The sequence below is a fragment of the Cyprinodon tularosa genome, unplaced genomic scaffold (assembly GCF_016077235.1).
Source record: "Cyprinodon tularosa strain WSP-4 unplaced genomic scaffold, ASM1607723v1 ctg694, whole genome shotgun sequence".
NCBI classification, from domain to species: domain Eukaryota; kingdom Metazoa; phylum Chordata; class Actinopteri; order Cyprinodontiformes; family Cyprinodontidae; genus Cyprinodon; species Cyprinodon tularosa.
The window spans coordinates 345310-368636 of NW_024039445.1; the positions used below are offsets into that span (position 1 = coordinate 345310).

A 23327-nucleotide genomic window follows, 5' to 3' on the forward strand; every position below is an offset into this window, starting at 1 on the left:
GTATGTGGATTCTTATAATACTGTATGTAGGGGGGAAAAGGGGAGATTGTTAGTTTGTGAACATATGTGGTTTAAAGTAGATGCAGTACCTTTTTTTTCTACTGTATGAGCTGACCTCTCGGATGTGGGGAGTTCATTGCGCTCATCAGAGAGACAACCTGGGGAAAGGAACAATCTGTGCAAAGCAGAGCATTGCAGCGCTGACCTGAAGTTAAAAGCCAAAAAACTTTGTGTGCAGGATATGTGGAGTCGGCAGAGATGTTAGGTGCCCTTTTCCTGACATTAACAGTACAAGATCCTATTTGCAGACTTAACTAGTTGTTACCTCCTTAAAAAAGGTTATGTTTTCAACAGTGTTGGTTTGTCTGTTTTCAAAATAACTAAAAAAGGTTATGGACAGATTTTACTAATGGTGCTTATTGTGACTGGCAAAAAATTATAAAATGTTGGTGATGATCCAAATCGGCATCTGGATCCAGGAATTATTTGGCAGATTTAAAGGGATACAGGTATTGATTTAAGGTAACAATATGTTGGGGGACATTAGATACTTGGTGGAGGTCCCAGAGTGCTTTTCTACAGTTTGGATCTGTTTTGTGAGTGACTCAAACCATACAGTAAAGGACTGACATATGCCATACTAAATATCATTGTAGAAAATGACCAGTAGCTTCTGACGAAGGTTTAATTTCTCGAATTGCTCCAGAAATGTCCTCTGTCTGACCTTCTTCCTATGTGTGAGAACCACTCTTGTATTTTCTACAATCTGAAGCGATTCATAGTGCAAATATTTGCTGAGGTTTGTGATTTGAGGCATCGTGGAGGGAATTCTTTGGAAAGAGTAAAGCACTGCCTTCTTTCCTCCAGTATTTCTAATAAATATTTATTTCCAGTATTATAGTGACAGAGCTAAGTGCCCCGAGACTGTTTAAAATAAATCTAAAAATCATTACCTAGTGCTGCCAGCTCAACCTGCAGAATTTTTCACTCAAGCATAAAGCATTTATCCTATTTTGTACAAAGATCATAAGGCCTGTAATGGTGGAAGAGAATATATATTTTTAATAAAACTTCCCTCTTCTTGCTCCTCTGTCTCAGGGCGATGGCTTGCAGTTGGAGTATGAGATGAAGCTGACCAACGGCCAGTCTTTCTGGACACAGCATTTCTCTGCAGATGAGTTTGGTAGGAGTGATTACACAGAACAAGAGGGATTATGGAAAGAATCGCCAATGGCACAAGCCAGCACCACTTAGCATGGCCAATAAAGCACACTGCTCTGAACAAATTGCAATAATGAAGGGACGGCTGATTGAGTTAATGATGATGGATGAACTGAGAGGGAGGAATGAAAAGAAGATGCCAATGTATCTTCTGAATGAATTATTCCTACAGCCCACAATCCTTCACACTCTGCTATTACTGTAACTGTCTGTTAGTTCTTAAACTTACCCAATATCCTTATTGATTTACAGTATTTCTTCTTTCTGTTGTTTCTTCTGTCTGGCTTATTCTTTCAAATTATGACATCTTGGCAATCATTCTAACTTTTACTACGTTCTCACTGCTGCCTGTCCCTCCCTGATTGCTTTAAAATGATTTTTTTCCGATCATAAACTCCTTTTTATCTCCTGCTAACTCCCCAACTTTTGTTCACAGGAATCTTGGAGACTGACATCACCTTCCTGGCCATCTTCACATTAGTGTTCTTCATCTCCTGCTACTTTGCATGTAAGTACTACCTTTTGTACTTAGTATGATCTCTCTCTCTCTTTGAGTCATCTTACTTCAACTCCTGAAGCTCTCTCCAATCATGAAATGGACTTTGCCTCGGCTCTATTATCAAACCTACATGTTTTCTTGATGTGAAATGAGTACTTTCCCGTGTTCACTCAGAAAAAAATAATGGTGAAGCTTTGCAGATTCTTCTTTCAGGTCTAAGCATTTGTCACGGTGGAGACATTTCTTTAGAGAAAGGAGAGTGAAAGGATGGTTGAGTAAACATTAATGCAGCAATGGCCTTAAGCTTACTGAATGTATTTATTTTTCTACATAAAAAAGAAAAGATAAAATACTCTCAAGTCACTGGGAATATGAGTTCAAACAAACTTGCAGATGAAAAGTTGCTTTTTCTATTTATTTCTTCTGTGTGCTCGATATATTTCACTTTGTAAATTTTGGTTGGGGTTAAAATTCACAGCATGCTCCACCTTTTTTCCTGAAACCAAGCAGAGATGTCGCTGCGTATGGCTGTGAATGTTTCACTATCCCCCTAAAACCTCTAAAACTAATCAACCCCCTGGATATCCCATTTATCACTCCATATGTTTGTTTATTTAAAAATTCTAAAATTTGGAAGAAAATACACTTGGTTCCATGTATATAAATTCAGTGGTGGGATGAGTGTACTGTCTTAAGTTATTATACTTTGATACAAAGTTATCTTTGGAAAAAGGGATAATATATACATGACTTTAGGAACCTGGTTCCCCGCCAAATCTGCCCATTTTTATAACAATAGTTAATTGGACATTGACAAACAAAGCTGGAGAAACAACACTAGTTTAACTTTTCCCCAAACTTACACAGATTGATTAAAGAAGGTAATAAAAAAGTTTTATAGCGAAATCTTTGAGTCTTTGTTAAGCCACATAATATATAAATGACAACAGGTTGTTTGATGCTAAAAAGAGTTTTGACTCACTTTAGTCTAATACTGACTTTTTAGTCCATTTATGTATAAGGAAATATTTCTGCAATAGATGTTTAAATGTAATAAAATGATTAAGTCAGTGGTTTGATATTAGATGGCATACTTCTCTATTGAACACTTTAATAGGAAGGACAATTCAAGTCTAGTTTGACAGAGCAGCTCTGAACTGTTGTTTACCTCCCTCCTTCCCCTGATACGTTTCCCCACCAGCAACCATATTGTTTTGATAGTAAAATAGGCTGCTTAAATATGCATTAAAATATTTCTTCTCAGATTAGGCTGGAGAAACTGAGATGAGACTTATCAGACCTCATCTGGAGATGTGCATCACAGGATGGATGCATACTAATCATGGCTTTCCCTATTTATCTGGCCTGTTACCTTGTTCTTTTGTGTTCTCCTGTTTTCTCCCTCTCTCTACGCCTCTCCCTCTCCTTTGCCATCTGTTAGCATATCTCCATCCTTTTTATCTGTCGCCCTGCCATGCACACACGTACCCACACCTCTATCATCTCCTTGCTGTTTTTTTTCTTTCTCCCTCTAGACAATCTGAAGGGGAGACAGCTTCTTCACACAACCTACAAAATGTTTATGACAGCAGCAGGTGTGGAGGGTAAGAGTTTCTATCCTAAATAGATACACACCTACATCATTTAAACACACACACATGCTCCTGGGATAACAATGAGCTTCATCCACTGATGTAGCACCTTATACTTTAATCCGCTCTTCAGAAGCACATATATTATCACACTGATGAGCTTCTGAATAGGCATCATTGCAAGCAGATGTGCAGGACCAATGTGTTCAGTGAGGGATGTTGTTATTGATGTTAATCCCCCCACCTCCCCTCCCATGCTATCTTCATCCTACTCCTTACTTTCTTTTAACTTTCTATTCTTCTGCCCCCTCTTCAAACCCTTTCTCTTCTCCCTTGCCTCCCTTAAATTCACCTCACCTTCTCCTCCTTCCAACTCCTTCCTCTTATTTCTTCTGTTGCTCCATTTCTATTCCCTTCTCTCTGCTTTAATCCCACATCCCCTCCTCCTTCCACTCCTTTTCGTCACCGCCTGCTTACCTCTCCTTTTTCTTAAACTCTCCAATTCTCTTTCCACTCTCCATCTTTTTCCTCTTGGCAGTGCTCAGCCTAATGTTCCATTGTGTCTATTGGGGCCTGTATGCCAGGGATGGAGTTGGCAACGGCAGCCTGAAGATACTCGGTGAGTTTCTCCCCTTCGGTATCGGTCACTGGCTGAATGACTGACATGGAGCCTGCGCTGTGAGATCAGTCACTGTCTGAGCAGATCGGATGAGTGGACAATGATGGATGTATGTGTGCTTGAAGAGACCTTGTAGATGGTTTTAATGGGTGTAGGGAGGACCAAGAATGACTGTGTGTGTGTGTGTGCTTCTACAACATGTGTATCCTCATCTGAGGTTATTGTTGCACTGTGATGTCAAAGATTTGGACACTACAACTTAATTGCCTCCTCTGTCTTTTCTCTCTCCACTTATATGTCTGTCTCCAGGGAAATTATTGTTCTCCATCAGTTTCTTGGTGTTCCTTCTGATGCTCATACTGTTGGGTAAAGGATTCACTGTCACCAGGTGGGAAGCAGGGAACATTTTACTTGTTCTACCTTATTAAATGTGACCATTTTAGGGGTGGGATTTTGCATCTAGCTCATAAGATGAAACTTTAAGGTATTGTCCTCACGAGAGGACAGGAGTTTTAGTAATATTTTTGGAGAAACTAATGATCTATTCTTGTCGTTACAGGAAACTACTTTTTTTTTTTATATTAGAGCTAATGCTTCACACATACATAAACTGTGTTCCAAAGAATTTAACTGTAGAATACTCCATACCAGGTTCGACCTATCTATATTATTTGCTGTTTATACTCATTACATTATACACTGGTCATGCTGCTAGAAAGCAATGTAGTTCTTCGAAAAAGCATTTTCCTCAAAGCATTTTTTTTCAAGACTTTCAGTCGAAAAGTGATATTCTAAGTAACTTTTTTTGTTCTTTTTAAGGAAGCAACAAATGTTTTATGTATTTGTGTAAGGACTTCTTCAATATGCGTACACTTTATTCGTTTTCTGTTTTGCCTAAAAAATTTTTCAGTTACTTTTGAACTGTTTACTTCTGGGGAGTTCTTAAGTTTTATTACTTTTATTATTGAAACGATCAAGTGTACTTTAACACATATCTTTTTTCAAAGTACCCAGAATATTGTTACACAAATTGGGTGTGAGGCTGCATCACTACTTTATCACAACACATTTTTTTCTGCCCAATTCCTTTAAAACAGGTGAGGTTTACTTATAACCCATAACCAAATAAAATATAGTACCAGAACAATAATGCAATTAATTTTTTTAACAGCAATAGATTTTTAAATAAATTTCAGTCTGTTTGTAAGGAGTCACTGTTCTGTTCACTCTGAACTAGAGATAATTTTGGCGTATTACATGAAAAAGGTCCCTAGCAGCCAGTTACAGCCATCTAGGTATAGCAGTTACAATTTGCTGTCACATTTACAGTAAGTGACCATAAATAGTTTTAAATTATTTTAATAACATGCCAAAGACCTTCTTAAGAATTACCAATTTTCTTTTTTTCCTTCTATTTATCTTTACTAGTCACAAACATACATACAAGGGCTGGAAAATAATAGAAATTGCGATTATTTTCAACCAACATTGCAATTTTATTTAGATTTTTCTTTGCACTAAGCACAAGCCCGTAGATGTTTCACTCCATAGGTTTTGTTTTTTTCATTACCTTGAAAGCTTACTTTTTTCTGAATCAATTGTTGCAGAATCTTGTTTTAGGAAGCGTGCTTATTTCTACTTGCAAGCATAGACCTGCATGCTAACTGGAAGTTTCTCTTTCCTTTTTTGTGGCAGAAAACCCACTTTAAATTTACCACTACCTAAAGAGCCCGAGTAAGAAAACATTCTGAGTAAAATGTAACCTCAACAAAATTAAGTGCCTCTGCAATTTGAAAATTGAATTTTCTTAAATTGTATTAAATTATATTCCAAATGCAATTAATTACCCAGCCCTAATACATACCCAGAGTTTCAAGCTTAAAACAAATGGCCTTTTATCCAGGACTCATTGTGGTAGCTTAAAATATGTGTGATGAATACAGATTAACAGTAGGAGAATAGTGTTAAAACAGAGCACTTAATTCAACATTGTGATGTTGCAATATCTGAATATATCAGGGTACAAGATGATGATGTTATATCACTATTGTATGCATGCTTTAGTCTCTTTCTCTGCATGCCAGTCACAGAACCCCTAATTGGTTTGGGGGTTACGCCCGCATCGACAGTAGACACAGAAATCATGGTTCACACAGACTCCATGACCCCAGCCTCAGACAAAATTGAGAAAAGGTCTCCCATAGGGGCAAGTTGAATATGTCCTTGAGGGCTTAGACAGCCTTTCCCTGCGGACCCTTACTTCTTGCATGTCCCACCTGAGTCTATCGGATTTAGCCTTGTCCAGTGTATACAACTCACCACTAGGCGGTAATTAAACTGCTCTTAAACCACTCCTCACCCGACCAACCAATCAACCAAGACATACAGCTGAAGGTCAAACGATATGAAGACAAAGTTGATCATGGACCTCTGATGTTGGGTGTCCTGGTGCCAAGTCACTGATGTACATCCCTATGCTTGGACATGGTCTTCATTATGGACAATTTGTGACTTTCAGTTCTAGAACTATTTCATTTGTACACCTCATCTTAAGTCCACTATTGAAACACTTCTCAGGTTCAGAGCTGGGGGTCTGCCACTCCAGGTATCATTATCGTTTCCAACATGGGTTTTGAAGGAGGTTTCCAAGGAGAATGATGAAATTCCAGAGAGTGACGTTATCAAGCGCCTCCACCAAGGACACAGTCAAAGACTGGATACTTTGTACTGCCAGTCAGGGGTCTCCCTCTTTTCTGAAGGTGAACTCCAATATGGGATGGCTGAGTTGGGCAGAGGAAAGTAGACCTACCCCTGTGCTCTGCCTTTCCCACCAAGCCATGCCAGAGTAGAAGAGAATGTAGCTTATCACAAGGACTTAGTTCCAGAGCCAGCCTAGGTGTTCTTGTATCTGGTTGTCAAAGCCTGCGCCTCTGACTGCTGCCCAATCCTTTTAGCACCGGTCCCTCATGGTTCCCCCTGCAGGTGTTGGACCCACTGAGGGATGGTCTCTTGTCACTCCTAAGGGCTGGGTCCTGCAAGGAGGAACACAACTATCAGGTGCTCACCTATGAGCCTAAACCTGGCTCCAGGGCGAGGTTGCGCTGTACCGGGCGAAGTTGCTTGCCTCAATTTTATCTAATCATCATTTAGGCTCTTTAAACTGCTCTTTGTCTGAACTGTCACTCAGCACCTGTTTGGGAGATCCTACTAGGGACATTTAAGCTCCTCAAAACCATATCTAGGATAATTGAAGCACTGAATATCCACCACCTCACATCAAGGCAGCTGTTCAAGGAAGGGAATGTTACAAAGATCTTGAATTTATTTGTCAGATTTTTAGGGTTTACTTTATATACTCTTAAATAAGTTAATATTATTCTATACTTGGACTTATATTTTAATTAATTACATCCTAAATTTGCACATTTATTTAACTATTACCTAACTATAACTATTTCTTCCCTAGAGAACTGCTCTGGTGGCATTTGTTTATTTATGCTCTCAGCTCATGAACTTATTCTCAGAACTGACCTCTGACTTCAGAGAGTGATTTAGCTGAGCACACTTAGTGAAATTAGTATTCATCATTGTTTTTTTTTGTAACATAATTTTGCCTCAGAAATACGGTAATCTAAAATAAAAAAAGATATTCCTTATACCATATCCACCAGATGCAGACTGAACTTGCCATATTTAATTCCCTGCTGGTAGGGTTAGCGTATGGTAGGGTTTGGCGTATATTTTAAACATACATTTATTTTATTTTGCTCTGTTTATGAGCTGCCTTTGTCTTATATACAGTGTTGCATTTGGTTCAGTTTATGTGTTAAGCTCTCTACTTCAGCATAAAAACTAAATACATAATATTCTCTGTTTGTGCTTGCATTCATCTATTTCATTTGTACACCTCATAATGCATCTGAGAGTTTTGGATTTCCATCTTCCACCGAACATGACTCACCTCTGACCTTCTTGGTTTGTCCGTGTGTGCTAGGGCGAGGATCAGCCACAGTGGCTCTGTTAAACTCAGCATCTACATGACAGTCTACACAATCACCTACATCATCCTCTTCATCTATGAAGCTGAGGTACAGTATTAACATTACAGTTTCTAAACACACATGCAGCATTGCAGTTAACAGCAAGGCTACAAGTTTATTCTCACAAAGATCAATCAATAATTAAATCTTATTAACTCACTTACTTGTTTATTCATGTCCTGCGACTGTTACTCTAAATGTATTCAGTTCACTGCTGCTGGTCTGAATTTTTACGTTTTCTCACTGAGAACAAACACAACCAGAAAGGTTTATCACAACAACTTCAACGTTGATGCATTAGAATAAAAATCAAACACATTAATAATTGAATACATTCCTGCATAAGTGGGAGTGATTGTTTTTGGTTTCTGTTCCAATGTGGCAAAAACAAGAGAGCCACCAGAGTGAATCAGAAATGCTTATCTCCACAAGCATAACAATTTTAAGGCTGCAGGGGAAGCACTGGAGAGAACTCCCTGGAAAGTATAGATTCTACTGCATCTAGGTTTCACAGACACAGTTTAATTAAATTCACTTCATTAATTTAATTCCAAATGAAAGCAAAGGTCATGTCAGGCTACTTTATGGAGTAGAGTTAACAAGTTAATTAAAGTTAAATTAAATATGGTCTAATGCCACGCTTCCAGCAAATGGCTCTGATATAAAGCAAGGCATAATGCTGGTTTTGACCAGTGATTTAAAAACAGTATTACCAGAATTGTTTAACCAGTATTAAACAATTCTGAGGAAAAGGCTGAGAAGGACATTACTGCTCTTGGGAAAGATGCAGCAGATGTTTTAAATAAACCATTTTTTTTCTGATTCATCCTTTATTGATGCAGAAAACCCATGTAAAAGCTTTTTAAACAAACCAAAACAATAATTTAGGTACATTGGTATGTTACTGGCCAATGTAAAGAGCCTTTTAAAGAGAATAAGCTTTTGATGATATAAATAGTATGGTTTAAAAAGCTGTGAAAATGAATGCAGAAAAATCAAACAAAAAATAATTTGTGATCTTAAATGATTGTTAATGCATTCTAAGAAACATCCAATTTGAATCTTTTGGAGAGAGAAGAACTGATATGGCCAAAACAAATAAAACTAAAAATTCTTACATGCTAAAAAAAAAAAAAGATATTTAGGTTGCAACAAGAAACAATTGGACTTTTTAATCAGATATTATAAAATGTTTTAAAGTTAATGTTTACTTCTTTACTTTGCTTTGTTTTTTAGTAAAACTATTTTTGTACATTTCTAAAATTCTAATGATTGAAGTATTGTTTTTTGAATTTCTTTGTTGATTTTCTAATAATTCTAATAATTTCTATCAAAAGCTGTAAATCCGTAAAATCATTTGATATAAGTTATTTCCTTCTAAAGGCTTCTGTTACTGTAGCAAATCTATTAGACTAATAACATTTTCACATTCTCAAAGAATGTCCAAAATATTCTCAGTACTATTACAACTGATAGTAATATATAAACCACACAGGTTATGTAAATTGTACTCCAATGTCTCAGCTTTGACTTTAAATTGATGTGACCTAATTTCATGCTTCAATATGCTGAGTTTTTGGGTACTAATGAAGATTTATCTAACTCAGAAGCTCAAACACCTTTCACATAAGTAATTCATAAAAAGTGTATTAAACTAATTGACTGGGCATAGATGATACATTTAATTCATTTTACAAACTGTGGCTAATTTCTTATATGTAAATACTACAGAAATTCATTAAAAAGACAGAGGTCTGACTGAAAAACAAATCTAACTCAGCTTATACTTACTTCTGCTATCTCCACCATTGAGGAGTTCTTTTATTTCACAAGACCCAATAAATCAGTCATTTGGTTAAAATGAAATTGTTCTGAGATCTTGGCCCAATTAAAAATACATCAACAAACACTAAAAGAAACAGGCAGAGCTGTTAATTGGCTTAGGTGTTTACACAGACTGAATTAAGATGATAATCATGGTGTTTATTGACCTGCTAAACATGTCATTGTACAGTAGCAACACTGAGCTTGTTGACATTTAGATCAGCATTTCCTCAAAATCACAATATGTTGCAAGGAATTAAACTCAGACTTCATTGCCCTGCAGTTATTTATTTTACAATTAAAGATACGGAATAGCAAGTCCAGAGAAATGGTGAGATTCATACTGCCTAATAAAAACAAAATCTTAAAAAAAATAAAAAAAATATTATCAGCTGTTTACGGAAGAGGATGAGGGCCACTGAAAAAAAAAATAGTTAACTAATTTTTAAATTTTATTTCAGTTTAACATGGGAAAAGATTTTTAATAAAAATTTTATTGTCAGAATTCTGACTGAATTCTGACAATAAAAAAAGTCAGAATTCTTAGATCAAAGTCAGAATTTTGAGATTAAAGTCAGAATTCTGAGAAAAAAGTCAAAATTCTGAGAAAAAAGTCAGAATTCTGAGATTAAAGTCAGAATTCTGAGATTAAAGTCAGAGTTCTGAGATTAAAGTCAGAATTCTGAGATTTTTCACATGTTAAACTGAAAAAAAAAAAAAAATCAGTTAACTTTTTTTTTTTCAGTTGCCCTAATCCTCTTCCATAGTTGTTGGATATTAAATACTCTAAATTCATGGTCTGCAACAGGCATGTAGAATAGTCAGCTCAGATCAGTCAGTGGGTTTTCATTAATCGTTGAATAGCGAATAACTTTGCTACAATAGTATAAAAAACTAAATACTTCCAATGTATGTGAATATCAACTGGTATTAACATCCAGTGGGAATTTGTTTATCTTCTCCACAAAATATCTTTGAAACTGACTTCATAGTTTCTTAGTTTAGCATCAAGGCCAGAGCTGATACAGTTAATTCAAACCACGGATGGCTCTGTGAAGCATATGTACATATGTTATGGCTCTATTTAGCTTTTTTCATAATCATCTCATAAATATTTATGATAGAATGTGCCCCACAGATGAGCGTGGGCTGTAATGGCTTTTTCTGTCAGGAACTCATTACTCTGACATTTTACTAATTATAATAATGCATCATCTTGATTACAAAAATGCATAACATGTAAAAAATGTATAAAAATTAGTTTTGCTATAAGATTTGAAATCCTGAAAATAATAAGAAAGCTTTTCCTGCTTTCTTTTACTGTATCTTAAAACTAAATTGCACTATATATACATATTCTCTTTCAGCGATAAATACCAGATTCGTGCTCTGCAGTGCAAACCTTTCTGGAAAGTTGGATTTTTCTGATCAGCATACTGAATAACTTAAATCTTTTTGAACCATTCTGCTTCCTCTATCTGGTGTAAAAACCAGCACATGATCCTATGAATTAATAATTCACTGAGGAGGGTAAAGTGGTACATATATCTTTGCTCAGTGCGGAGGCTTTTGCACAGTCAGATGTAACGCTGCCGCATTTAGAGACAGTGGATTACAGCCTTTGAATTCAGGGTGGTAATGACCCCAGAGGAGAAGAAGCCTGTAGAAGTATCTGTGCTATTTTTGATTTGGAAGCATGCAGCCGTCTTTTCTAATACATTGTTGTGAAGTGGAATGATTTATCAGCCTCCTGCCCTCTTGCACAGGCCCAGCTATTTAAGAGCTTCAAACTCTGGGGAACTGTCTAAAATAAGCAAAACTAGGTTAGAAGAGCAGCGGAAATGAAGACTTGAAAGTTTGCACCCTATACTGTGACTGCAGTTAGAAATCTGCCAGGTTCTGGTTGGCTGACTGCATCCCAAACATCTCCACACTGAGCCCTCAGTACTATGCATTATGTAGCAGCAAGAGTAACCGTGTATAGCCAGAGCCCATATCCAGTCACTCGTTTGTGAAATGCAATCTATTGTCTTCGCCTACAAGCACACATGCCACAAACCCAGACAAAGTTGTGAGCACACATGCTGATGCCCTATTTGTGGAGGAGTGTCGCTATCAAACCGTTGCTCAGAATTCAACAAGCTGCGTGGACTCGGTCACCGTAGCAGATCAGCTTACTCATGAGCAATTTATCATTAGGAAATAGGACACAGTCTGTACTCCTTCTGTTCTCTGCTTTAAAGTCCTGCTTTTGTTAAACATTTCCCTTGCTTCTGTACCAGTTTTTTGACCCAGGTGAGGTGCTCTACGCCTACGACAGCCCTGCAGGTTACGGTCTGATGAGCCTGCAGCTGGTCGCCTATGTGTGGTTCTGCTATGCCGTGCTGGTCTCCTTGAAACATTATCCCGAGAAGCAGCCCTTCTACGTCCCTTTCTTTACCACATACACACTTTGGTAAGACAGCTTTCCAAGTTGTTGCTGACTGTTACATGTGAGTTGGGGACTGCAAAGGGAGAAGCATATGTATTTCCTTAGGAAATGTAAATTATTTATGAAGCTCAGTTGAAACAAAAATTAAAGAACATAGCGGGTGCTTTAGGTGAGGAAGTCCCAACTTCATGCTCTTTTTATGTTGCAGATAATTATTCCCAAATGAGAGATTTGTAGCTGGAGGATATCCATATTTATGAGCTGCACAGACTTCATGTGTCAGAATATTTCTTCACTGCCTAGAAAAATATTCATGTTCCTTAAACTTTTTTTATATTTGGTTGCCTTACAAATACAAACGTTACTGTGTTTTAATGAGCTTTTATGTAACAGACCAACATACAGTATTGCATAATAGCGAAATGGAATGATAGGGACATACATGTTTGATATTTTTTTTTACAAATTGAGAACTGTTGAAAAGTTCAGGTTTACATCCTTAAGTGTCTGTTCTTTGTAGAAGCATGTATTTCTGTGTTCCTTAGTCTTTCATAAATAACTAACACACAAAAGGCCTTTATTTAATAACTGGGGAACATCATATCTAGGACTTCAACTAACAATTATTCTGGCAATAGATTCATTTAATTTTGCTAATCAATTAGCCATCCATTGTCTTTTTTTTTGTAATATAATAGTGATTGGGTAGCTAGAGGTGCTTTGTATGAGATTTGTTTACAGAATGTGAACAAGATGAAGCCAAAACTATGCCAGTAGAATAGAATAGAAAAGAAAAGAAAATCCCTTTATTGTCCCACAATTGGGGAATTGTGGTGTTCTCTATAGAGCTTATTTAATGTCTTGCAAACTGTAAATACAGTATGTTGCAGTTTTAGCTAAATTACTGGTATAGGTTAGTTGTTCTTTTAGCATGCTGCATGTTTTAAAATGTTTATACTCAGTGAATATTCAGTTACTAACTTAGTTCTGCAATCAATTAAAAACTATTCATCAATTCCTCCTCTCAGTCCTAATCTTATGGGAGTTGAGTGCATTAGATTTGATGATCTATTCTGACAAATGTAAACCCTGCATTGTTCAGATGTTTGCTTAGAAAATGGCAAAGTATGTATAATTTCTTTACTACTTTAATTATGCAGTCATTTGTGTCATTATATCACATAAAAAGAAATATATATAAATTAACATATGTGCCTGTTACTTCACAAAAGATATTTCCGTAGACTTTTGCAAAAAATAGAATGGAAGGGAATAAAACTGTTGCTTGATGCTTGATTTAAAATGTCTGTCTTTATACCATGGTTTCTAATAGGAGAGGCTAAAAATGGAGCATAGATTACAAAGACTAATATTATCTCTGCCTCAATGCAGCAACTGTCCCTTGCCTCATTATCCACTTCTCTCCTTCCATCATTATCACTCTTAGTGCTTTACATCTTTTACTCCCAGAGCTCTCGGTCTCCCGCCATCAAACCGTACTCTCATCAGTTACTCTAATGCTCTCCATCCTCTCTCTTATCTCAAATCTGCTTTTTTTTTGTGCTTCTTTCAGGTTTTTCGCTGTGCCTGTGATGGCTCTGATCGCCAACTTCGGGATTCCTCGGTGGGCTCGGGAGAAGATCGTGAACGGCATTCAGCTGGGCATCCACCTCTACGCTCACATCGTCTTCCTTGTATGTACCACAAGCACGTGCTTATGCAGACCCCTGCACCTTTCTGTAGACTTTACATTGCTCAAGAGTCATTATTGCCACCGTCTCTCATACATAAATGACAGTCCATGAGTTCTTACTGCATAGGTTGGGGCTGTCTCCTCCCCATGTCATTATTAATCTCTTTTTAACCTTTACTGCATTGTTCTTCCCTAATGGGCTCTACCGTTCTCTCACAAGCCCTCCATCTTGACCCCATACCCCTCATTTCTTTACTTAAAGCTCAGTACAAAAAAAGGTTGATAATCTTTTTTTATTTATTTATTTTTTTTAAATCTTTTTTTTCTTAATTATTCTTAGGTTATTACGAGACCATCAGCAGCCAACAAGAACTTCCCTTACCACGTTCGGACCTCCCAGATTGGCATTTTGCAGTCTAGTCCAAAAGGTGGCGAGGAAGGGGAGAGTTTTCCTCACCATGCATATGGGAACAGCTCCTTCCTCGGAGATTCTCAACCCAATTTCACTGAACTCTTCTCCATCCAATCAGTAAGTCTTAATGCAAAGTGTTCTTGAATGCATTTGGATGGTTGATATGCAGTCAGGAACGTTTCATTAGTGAACTAATGAAAAGAAAGAACCACAAACCAGAGTGAGATTTATATTATGGTTTATGTATTGTCTGTATACTATCTACTATAAATTCCCCATTATTTTGCAGCACTTGCTACACTTAATTAGATAGGGGCTCCAGTGTACTCATTTTCTGATGATTTTTGTGTGTCAAACGTAGCTTGAAATTAACTGCTGTCTTATCAAAGTGAAGTGCCGGAAAATAGAAAGTGATTGTGGAAGCGGGACAGTTTGTGAGGGAGCATGTTCTTAGGAATTATTTTCTAGCCAAACACTTATCTCCTCCAGGGGATGACACATTGCATAACAACTTGCCTGACATTAAAACACCTGAGTGAAATTAGATAAAAGTGCAAGCAGAAACGCTGGCAAGACTTAATTAAGTTGTTGTGTTTCTCTGACGAATGGTCCTGCTCCAGATACTTTCTGCTCTGTGGGTGTTGCATTTTATGCAACATAGATATGAGTGACAGATGAAGAGCTCAAATTTCCAGCTTAGCAATCCTCCTACAACACAGCAATGAACAAACATCTGAAATAATTTGCATTAAAAATGTTAATATTATGATGAAAAAGGAGAGTATAAGGGACATGGTCTCATGTTTTGACCCATATATATATATATTTTTTAGTACTTTAAATAACTTTTTGGTGCTCCAAACTTCCATATTGTGTTTGAGACACAGTTTACAAGACAAATAATTTTGTATTTACAGCAGTTTAGATTTAATGTCTTTGTCGAACAAAAGTAATTTTCTTGTAAAGCCTTTATTCATATGCTTTTATCAATTTAAAGTTCTTTTAATATGAAAAAACATAAATTTCAGTATGGGCAAATCAGGGAATCTGCTGTATGCATGAATGTTTTATTAAAAACATTAAAATTGTCTTTTAACCAATGGGTAGACACCAAAAATGTACCCTTTTGAACATAAAAAGGGTTTTTACACAGATTATTTTAACATATTTGTTATATACAGAAACAGTAAATGCTCTTAACTGAAATGCTATCTCACTTCTTTAGTAGCTTCCGGATCCTCTTAACCTAAAATCTAAAACTGGTTGTAGTTTAGATGCCAAACACACCACTGTAGCAGACTTTTTTCTACTTTTTATGATCATCATAGACAGAAAACATATAGATCACAAATGCTTTGTATAAACCGTTCTCGATGTAGAATTGTCTAATTCAGATTTGAAGGCATATGTTTTATAGATAGGTAGCTCTTAGTCTTTACAGGAGCCAAAATGTAAAATAAATACAGTTTATGTAAAAATCCCTTTACCAGCATCTAAATATATAGGATCTTGTTTACTAGATAAATGTTTAGGAATCAAATGTTTTAACTGCTACAGAAGATCTAATTGTGTTATTTGAGTCTGGAAAGTATCTAAGAAAGTAATGAAATGTAACAACTCTGTAGGAGAAGGTTTATCAAACACTGCTGTTATAAACATTGTTAAGCTAAAAAAAAAATTATCTGCAGAAAAACCAGACATGTAGTCATTTCAGTAACTGATGCTTAGAGGTTAAAGCTTCATCCAATAACAAGTGGAGCTTCATGTTTGGAAGGCCTAAAACTAAGCTCGGCCACATAAAGCGTTAAGTGATAGAGAAACTAGAGGTGTTTATTGCCAAAATACAAAAATTATTTTTACTACTGCTGTTTGACTAAAGCATTTGTCTTTGCTTTTGTTGGTTTATTGGGATGAATTATTTTATCATTCATCTAGAAAAGGGTGAACAATCTGTAAACTGATGGTTTTTTTCACAGGTGCAAATCTATTAAAGTGGACATTGGACATGTATAAAGCAGAAAAGATGTATGCAATTTAATGACTTATTATGTAAAAAAAAAAAAAAAAAAAAAAAGGAAATGTCATAGCATCTAAGTCTGAAGAAGTGACCACAAACTGTCAAACAGTCAGACCTGAGATTTAAGGTTCTATAAACCTTTAACTTTGTGTAACCCTTATATGGCTTTTATCAAATAAGCTCCATTCAGGCTGCATTACGGTGGACTGCAAAAATGACAAATGGATTTTTTTTTATGTTTTACACTTTTTTCATTGCATTTTTCCACTTTTTGACCCAAAGGTCTTCTTCACTGACAGACCAATAACAATGAACCTGATCTATTAAACATGACTAGACTTTCTTTAGCAGCAGTGCAACCTTGATTTAAACTGTATAGTTTGAAGGGTAAGTGCTAGAAGTGAAAATTTGTAAAACATTTCTGTTCAAATCTTACATAACTAGGATCAGATAGGCAAGATAATGTGCACAAATTTATAAGATATTCTTCTTGTAACTTGACAGTTAAAAAGTACCTATTTGAGATAGGCAAATATGCTTCTACTTTTTATTTTTATAAGTTGTTTTTTTTATACCAAGATGCAGATTTTTGCCTTGCACTGAGAGCATTGTCACTTCAGCTTCTCTACATGCATTTCTATACAGTGCTTTGCCATTTTTAATATTTGGTCACATCAAAACCATGTATTCAATGTATTTTATTGGGATTTGAAGTTGCACATACTTATGAAGTTGCATGAAATAATCTAAGGTGAGTGGTGTGCCTTTATATTTCACCCCTATTTACTGTGATAGATCAATTAATCTTTAAAGTACCATAGTTAATATATAGTGAACCCTTGTGTAATTTTATCTGTGCGTACATCCAGCTGGTCTGTGAAAGAATCTGTCTGCAGGGAACTAAAAGCTGTGCACTAAACTAATCTGCTTCTTAAATGAGAATGGAAGGATAAGCTTCCGGATCCCAATCTAAGCATAGTATACATACAGTTATGGACGGGTCTGAATCTGACCATATTCATGCATTAAGAATGCTCTAATCAAAGTCTGGACTCAGATCCAGTCTATGGAAAGACTTTAAATTGTTATTTACAGACGTTCTGTCCAACAGAATGTTGAAGAAAAAAACCCATAGCAACTACCAACCTAACATGAAATTTAGTTCCATTTACCATGAAGGGTACCGATGCACTAAAATGATTTTGATCCTTATGCAGATTTCCTGCTATTTATAAACAAATCTTTCATATCAAACTTAATTTATTAACCTAAAAGATAGATTAGATGTTATGTTTTCAACTTTTCAGAGGTTATTTGCGCTGACATTTTTCCAATCTAGTATATTTTTTTTGTGTGGATGGTTAGAATTATATATGTAGTAAACCAATCGTATGAGACTTGTTTGTTTTATATTCCAGGATCCAGTGAAGACTGTGGAAGAGACTGTTGCTCGTAAAGGGCCTGTTGTGCCAAGGAACAGCGAACAGAAGATCATTACCACTGCTGCAGACTTAACCATGATATTGCCACCACCTCCACCTCCGATACCCCCACGCCCCGCCTCACGCTCACCACCAATGCCCCCTCGTCTCCCATCCTTCACAGAGTATTTCAGCATGCAGGGTGGCAGTGGAGCAAGCTATGGGACGAAGGCATGACGTGGATAGGAAACAAAAACTGGCAAAATAATAAAGGCTACAGAGAGAACGTACAATCCGGTGGGAATCACGGTGTCAAAATGGTCATCTCAAAAAACAGATGTATTATAGATGCTGGGGAAGACATGAGAAGTCATCACAAAAGTAAATCCCTTAATGGTCCTTTAAACCTGCAAATAAAAATGACCTTTATGGAGAAGTTAGAGGTGGGTGCCTAAGACACAAATGCTGAGGTTGTAAAAGAATAAAGAAGCAATAAATATTTGATGTTGACCCGTTGAAGGCACATAGGGAAAAAGATGACAAAGTGGATGTAGCCAGAGCAATAGGATGACAGCTGTGCACAATGTGGAAATGAACAAAAAATTCTTGAAATACTTTCGTTTAAAAATTTATGAGGATTTGATGGTGTGCCTGGTAGAGTTTGTAAATAGCAAAAACTGTTGAGAGCAACAATTCTGTACAGTTTTATGTCAAAGGATATTAATTCATGCTTTTCTTTTCCCTAAACATGACATTCCAGTTGGAGTAGAAAAATCTAATGCCATAATATGTTTAAAAGTCATTAAAAAAGAAACATTTTTTATGTTTAGGACATTTTTGATAAAACTTAGATATATTTATGGTATATGGAGTCTGTTGTGTTTATTTATATTCTTACTGTATAAGCCTTCATTGAAGCTGGTTTATCAGAATCGATATGCTGATGTGTAACCTGTAAATTGTCACATTTACTCTGAGCACCTCCAGTTCAGTACTTTTAAAACATGCATGTTTGTGTTCTATTTCTGGTTGGAAAAGCAGGTAAACGTGCTCCATGTGACCATAGAAATATTGGCTTATTGTTTGTATTGAAATCAACACTTCTGTAAATACATACAATAGGTTGCAGTATGGGTTTTGTCTGCAAGATCTTTGTTCTTTGTTACCTAGTTGAAGTGGTCTTGCAAAAATATGTAACCCAAAATTAGAAGTAGGCATGGGCTGGTATGACATTCTGAGATATAAGCTTGAGCAGAAATACCACATTTAAACACCAGATTACACAACAAAAAGAAGCTAGGCAATGTCACCGCGTGTAAAAGAAAATATGCTGTAAAAGACGGTTTTGCTGTTATTTTAAAACAAAGACAAAATGATCAGTTGACATGTTTAGCAGTCTTTAGTAACTTATATAATTTAAAGCATGGTTTGCATCAGTATTTAACAGTTTCTGTTTGTGTTGTGTATGGATTGTAATTTGACCATATCAGGTCCCCATTTCCTTCCGTTTCATCCCATTCACTTTTAATTAATATGCCTTTATACTCTATTTTTAATGTAGAAGTTCTGATAAATTGTGGAGAACTTTAATCATAAAAAAGGAGCTGATATACCCTGTGTCCAAACTTACTGAATTATGTTATTGTGCAACCAGAGACAAAAAAAAAAATGAGTTTTCAGTTTCCTACATGCTGATCACTATTGCAGGCCAGTCCCCTGTCTATCTGTTGATCTATGTTTAGAAATATGTGTAATATTTTTTATAATATATGGATTTATGTGGAATATTGCTATAGCTCTATAATGCAGTTGGCTCATATTGATTTGTATGGATCATTAGCTTAAGATGATTGTATATTTTCAGCATTTGATGTGTTCTTGATGCTCCCTGCGGGCTCCTAAAATAACGTTCCCTATATAACTTGAGAGGGTCAGATCCTGAGCATAATTTTACAGCAGTCCGAGCTCTGATTAAACACAAGAGCTAATGCTGAAACGTATTATTTCCTATAGATTAACACGGAGGAAGTACATCTTGTTAAAATAAACAGTATTAACTAATATTAGTTACAGTTCTGCTGTTTGCAAATATCCTTTTGACCAAAAAAAGTTCAAGTTAGCATGCAGCTGTGTCACACATGGGGAAGGTTGCTTTCATTTTTCGGTGTAATTGCTTCTTATTTCCTTACAGTCAATTTTGGTAACTACATGATATCCCAGACAGCTCCATTGTTTTTTTTGTTTTTTTATTTGGTCACATATCCTTATATCAAACATAGTGCTTAGCAAAGTTAGGGCTACTAATAAGAAAACTCCACACTGTCTGGTTTATTGTGTGGAGTGGTTAGACTAAATATGATCCATCTGTTATAAAAATTTGACTTTTTTCTAATAATAAAACCAGATATCTGTCCATTTCTTATATAAACAATATACTGTACTGTTTTTAATTAGTAGTTTCACTGGAGTGCAGAATATCCGTGTGTTAAATGGTTGTATCTGTGTCAGTGGTGAATGTAATGATGCAATACAGCACAAGGTAAGGGGTGATGCTTAAGTCACTCTGATGCATCACTTCAGCTTTATCTGATTTATTTTGCTCTAAAGGCTTCCATCTTTACCACTTCCATGATTGTAAAAAACATGGCGTTTCTGTGAGTTTTGCTAATTTGCTTTTTATTTTATTTTTTTATTGGTCAAAATCCAGCAATGACTAACACATTTTTTAAATATATTTATTAAAAATAATAATAAATATAAATGCACTGTTTTTACAGATGCGAGGAAATCTTGAATTTTGTTTTGACGTTAGTTTTTATTACCTAATACTTAAAGATCCTAAATACAATAGACCATATTCCTGCTTTCAATATGTAAGATCTGGCTTGAAACACATCTAAATTTACAGAACCATGGAAAATAGAAGCTTGGGCGAAGATAACTGTTTTTTTTTTTTTTTTTTTTCTTTAAGTTGTGAATCATTAAATTAGTTAAAACACCACCTATGTGTAGATGGGGATGTCAGGAGGCGAAGCATAAAGGGTATAATTTCAGAGGACATCTGTTTCGTTCTTTACAACAGAAAGAGGATTGTATATCAATTGTGTATCTTGTAATTTAAAAGAAAAACCAAATAGCCAATCTTTTTTTCCCCCATTGTTTTCTATTACTGGCTTACAAAAAAAGCACAGACTCGGAGAAGAAGACATAACTTAATTCTCACCCCTGTCTTGTATCTGAACTACAGATCCTTTTATTTGTTGGCTTTTTACATCTTAATGTTAAAACCGTGCAAGAAGCTGAACAAAAATAAATGCTTTTGTATTTCCTGATATGGAGAAAAAAAAAAAGTCTTAGTAGAAGAGCTGGGAAAGCAGCAACATAACTGTACATTTTGTCTGTCCTGCATGGAGCACTTTAATGTTCCTCGTCTTGGTCTGTTTTTTGTTTTGAGCAGATCCATCTTATAGGAGTGCTTCAAAAACTGTAATCACACTTGAAGGAGAATTATTCCAGCTATGTCTACCTGTAAATATGGACTGAGATGTTTTTTCAGACATTTTAGGGAATAATTCATTCTATGTTCAAAACTAAATCAATTATTTTATCCTGAATTAGAGATACGCTGGTGCTCAGCTTTGGGCCGACAGATTAATCAGCGGCAAACTTGTTGTCATGGAGTACCGATGTTAGGACTGTAGTTTGTAACCTGTACGAGTGTTTCCAGAAGTGTAACTTTGTGAAACTGACTGATACTTGAAATAGAGTACTAACTGTTGCTTCTGAATATGTGTCTGGTTTGTATTTGGCATGTCTGCCATGTTGTTTGCTGTTGCCATGACAAAGAGAGACAGGGATGGGCTTACTGATATTGTAACACTGCATCGTTTAAGCTCACGTTTAGATTTGGAAAAGTCTTATGGAGAGTTTGAAGCATGACATAGAACAGCACAGCTCTTTGGCTACTCAGAGCGATCTGGTCGAAAGCACATCACTAAAGCACCATTCAGATGAATTGTAATGGTGTCAGATAATTATTAATTATAAAGACGCTGTACATACACACTTTTTGCCAAAATAAGTAATAAAGTATGGTTTTATGTAAAGCCTTGTGTGTCTTATTTGCTTCCTGTGTTAATGTGGGGTCTTATTGCATTCCAGTGAGGAACCTGGGCAGGAGTCCAAACATAGTAAATCTGATATTTGTTTGTCGTGTTTGGAATTTGTTCTAATTATGAGGGTCTATTAAAGTCAAACACTCTGGGGATGGTATCCAGTCTGTTCCTAATCTGAAGCTGGCAGACCTAAATGTTTCATAGCTAATAGCTTTATCTGACTAAACTGTTGAGTCAGAAGCTAGAACTGAGCTTGGCGTAAATGTATTTGGATAAAGTCCTTTTTTAACTCTTATGAATTAGTCCTAAAGTATATTTAAAAACCATAGTGTAACCAAGTAGAGAAAACGACTTTTCTCTTCCTACTATTTGTAAAATAATTTCGTTTTAATTTGAAAAAACGTTTATTTTGAAAGGAGGAAATGTAATTTTCAGTCCGTCGCTTTACTTCCTGTTTTCACGAACACGTTGCGGTCTTTTTGCACTCTTGAACACGAGCTAGAGAGTCTGTGAGACTAGGTCTCTTGCGGTGCTCTTGCTGAAACCTCTTCTTGGTGAGTTTTCTCCAAGATAATGGTTGTAAACAAATGTTAGCTCTGTTCAAATACTAATTGGAGATGTTAATTGTGTTAAGTGGAAAGGAATACGAGCTAGAGAGGCTGTGTGACTAGGTCCCTTGCGGTGCTCGTGCTGAAACCTCAACTTGGCTAGGTTTTTTCTGATGGTTAAGAAAGCTGCGAATCGGATTCCTGGATACCTGATGTTCTCTGGAAGGGGATGGCGAGCCTGTACCCAGAACTGAACCGAACTCTCATCTGAAGATCCCTCTTCAGAAGATCCTCATCCTCACGTGTTAACAAAGTGGTAACAACTCACACTGACGGAGAGGAAAAGAACTAAACTATAAAAGGCCTTGACTGACTAAAAAAAAAAACCAAACAAACACTGAGCTCAGGGACTGGGGTTTTGTTTTCTGTTGCCGGCTTATTGTTATTGAAATTGTAAATGTTCTATATTTTTTCTATTTTGCTTATCAATACAATTATTATTGTTGCGCATCTCCTGTCTCCAGCTATTTCATTCTGCACTCACTTCAGTTTCATTGTACTCCTGCCGAACCTATTGACTGGTCCAGATGTTTGCATTCCCATAATCTACTTAACGTTAGTCAGGGGTTACAATAAATTTTGGCGAGCCAGCCAGGAGATCCTTTATTTCTTTTCTCTGAAGTTATCTCAGCCTTTGATATACTAAACATGGAAATTGTTGAGCGTGAATCGATTAAAGTACCGAATGCGGTGATTGTGAGTGAAATCGCTGGAGATGAACAGATTAATGAGGTGACTGAATTCTTGAAACAATATGGGTCAGTTTCCAGAGTTTTAACAATTACTGATCGTGACTCTGATCTTTTCCAAAGTGTTATTGTTGAGTACAACTATG

The 23327-nt window shown here is 36.2% G+C and overlaps 1 protein-coding gene and 1 long non-coding RNA gene across 2 annotated transcripts in view; both read left to right on the plus strand.

Moving 5' to 3' along the window:
* tmem145 (transmembrane protein 145) overlaps nt 1-20001 on the plus strand; it is an 86961-nt gene extending 66960 nt beyond the window's left edge. The window contains exons 6-15 of the mRNA XM_038268150.1: nt 1099-1183; nt 1658-1729; nt 3256-3324; nt 3851-3931; nt 4241-4319; nt 7926-8019; nt 12078-12250; nt 13800-13920; nt 14260-14448; nt 17767-20001. Of these exons, the coding sequence (XP_038124078.1) occupies nt 1099-1183; nt 1658-1729; nt 3256-3324; nt 3851-3931; nt 4241-4319; nt 7926-8019; nt 12078-12250; nt 13800-13920; nt 14260-14448; nt 17767-18006 (1203 nt within the window). The 3' untranslated portion in view covers nt 18007-20001. The remainder of the gene's footprint in view (nt 1-1098; nt 1184-1657; nt 1730-3255; nt 3325-3850; nt 3932-4240; nt 4320-7925; nt 8020-12077; nt 12251-13799; nt 13921-14259; nt 14449-17766) is intronic.
* A 2325-nt stretch (nt 20002-22326) lies between these two features.
* LOC119771909 lies at nt 22327-22942 on the plus strand. Its single transcript, XR_005279202.1, has 2 exons — nt 22327-22438; nt 22519-22942. It is a non-coding gene; the product is annotated as an uncharacterized LOC119771909 (long non-coding RNA).
* Nucleotides 22943-23327: the final 385 nt, after the last annotated feature.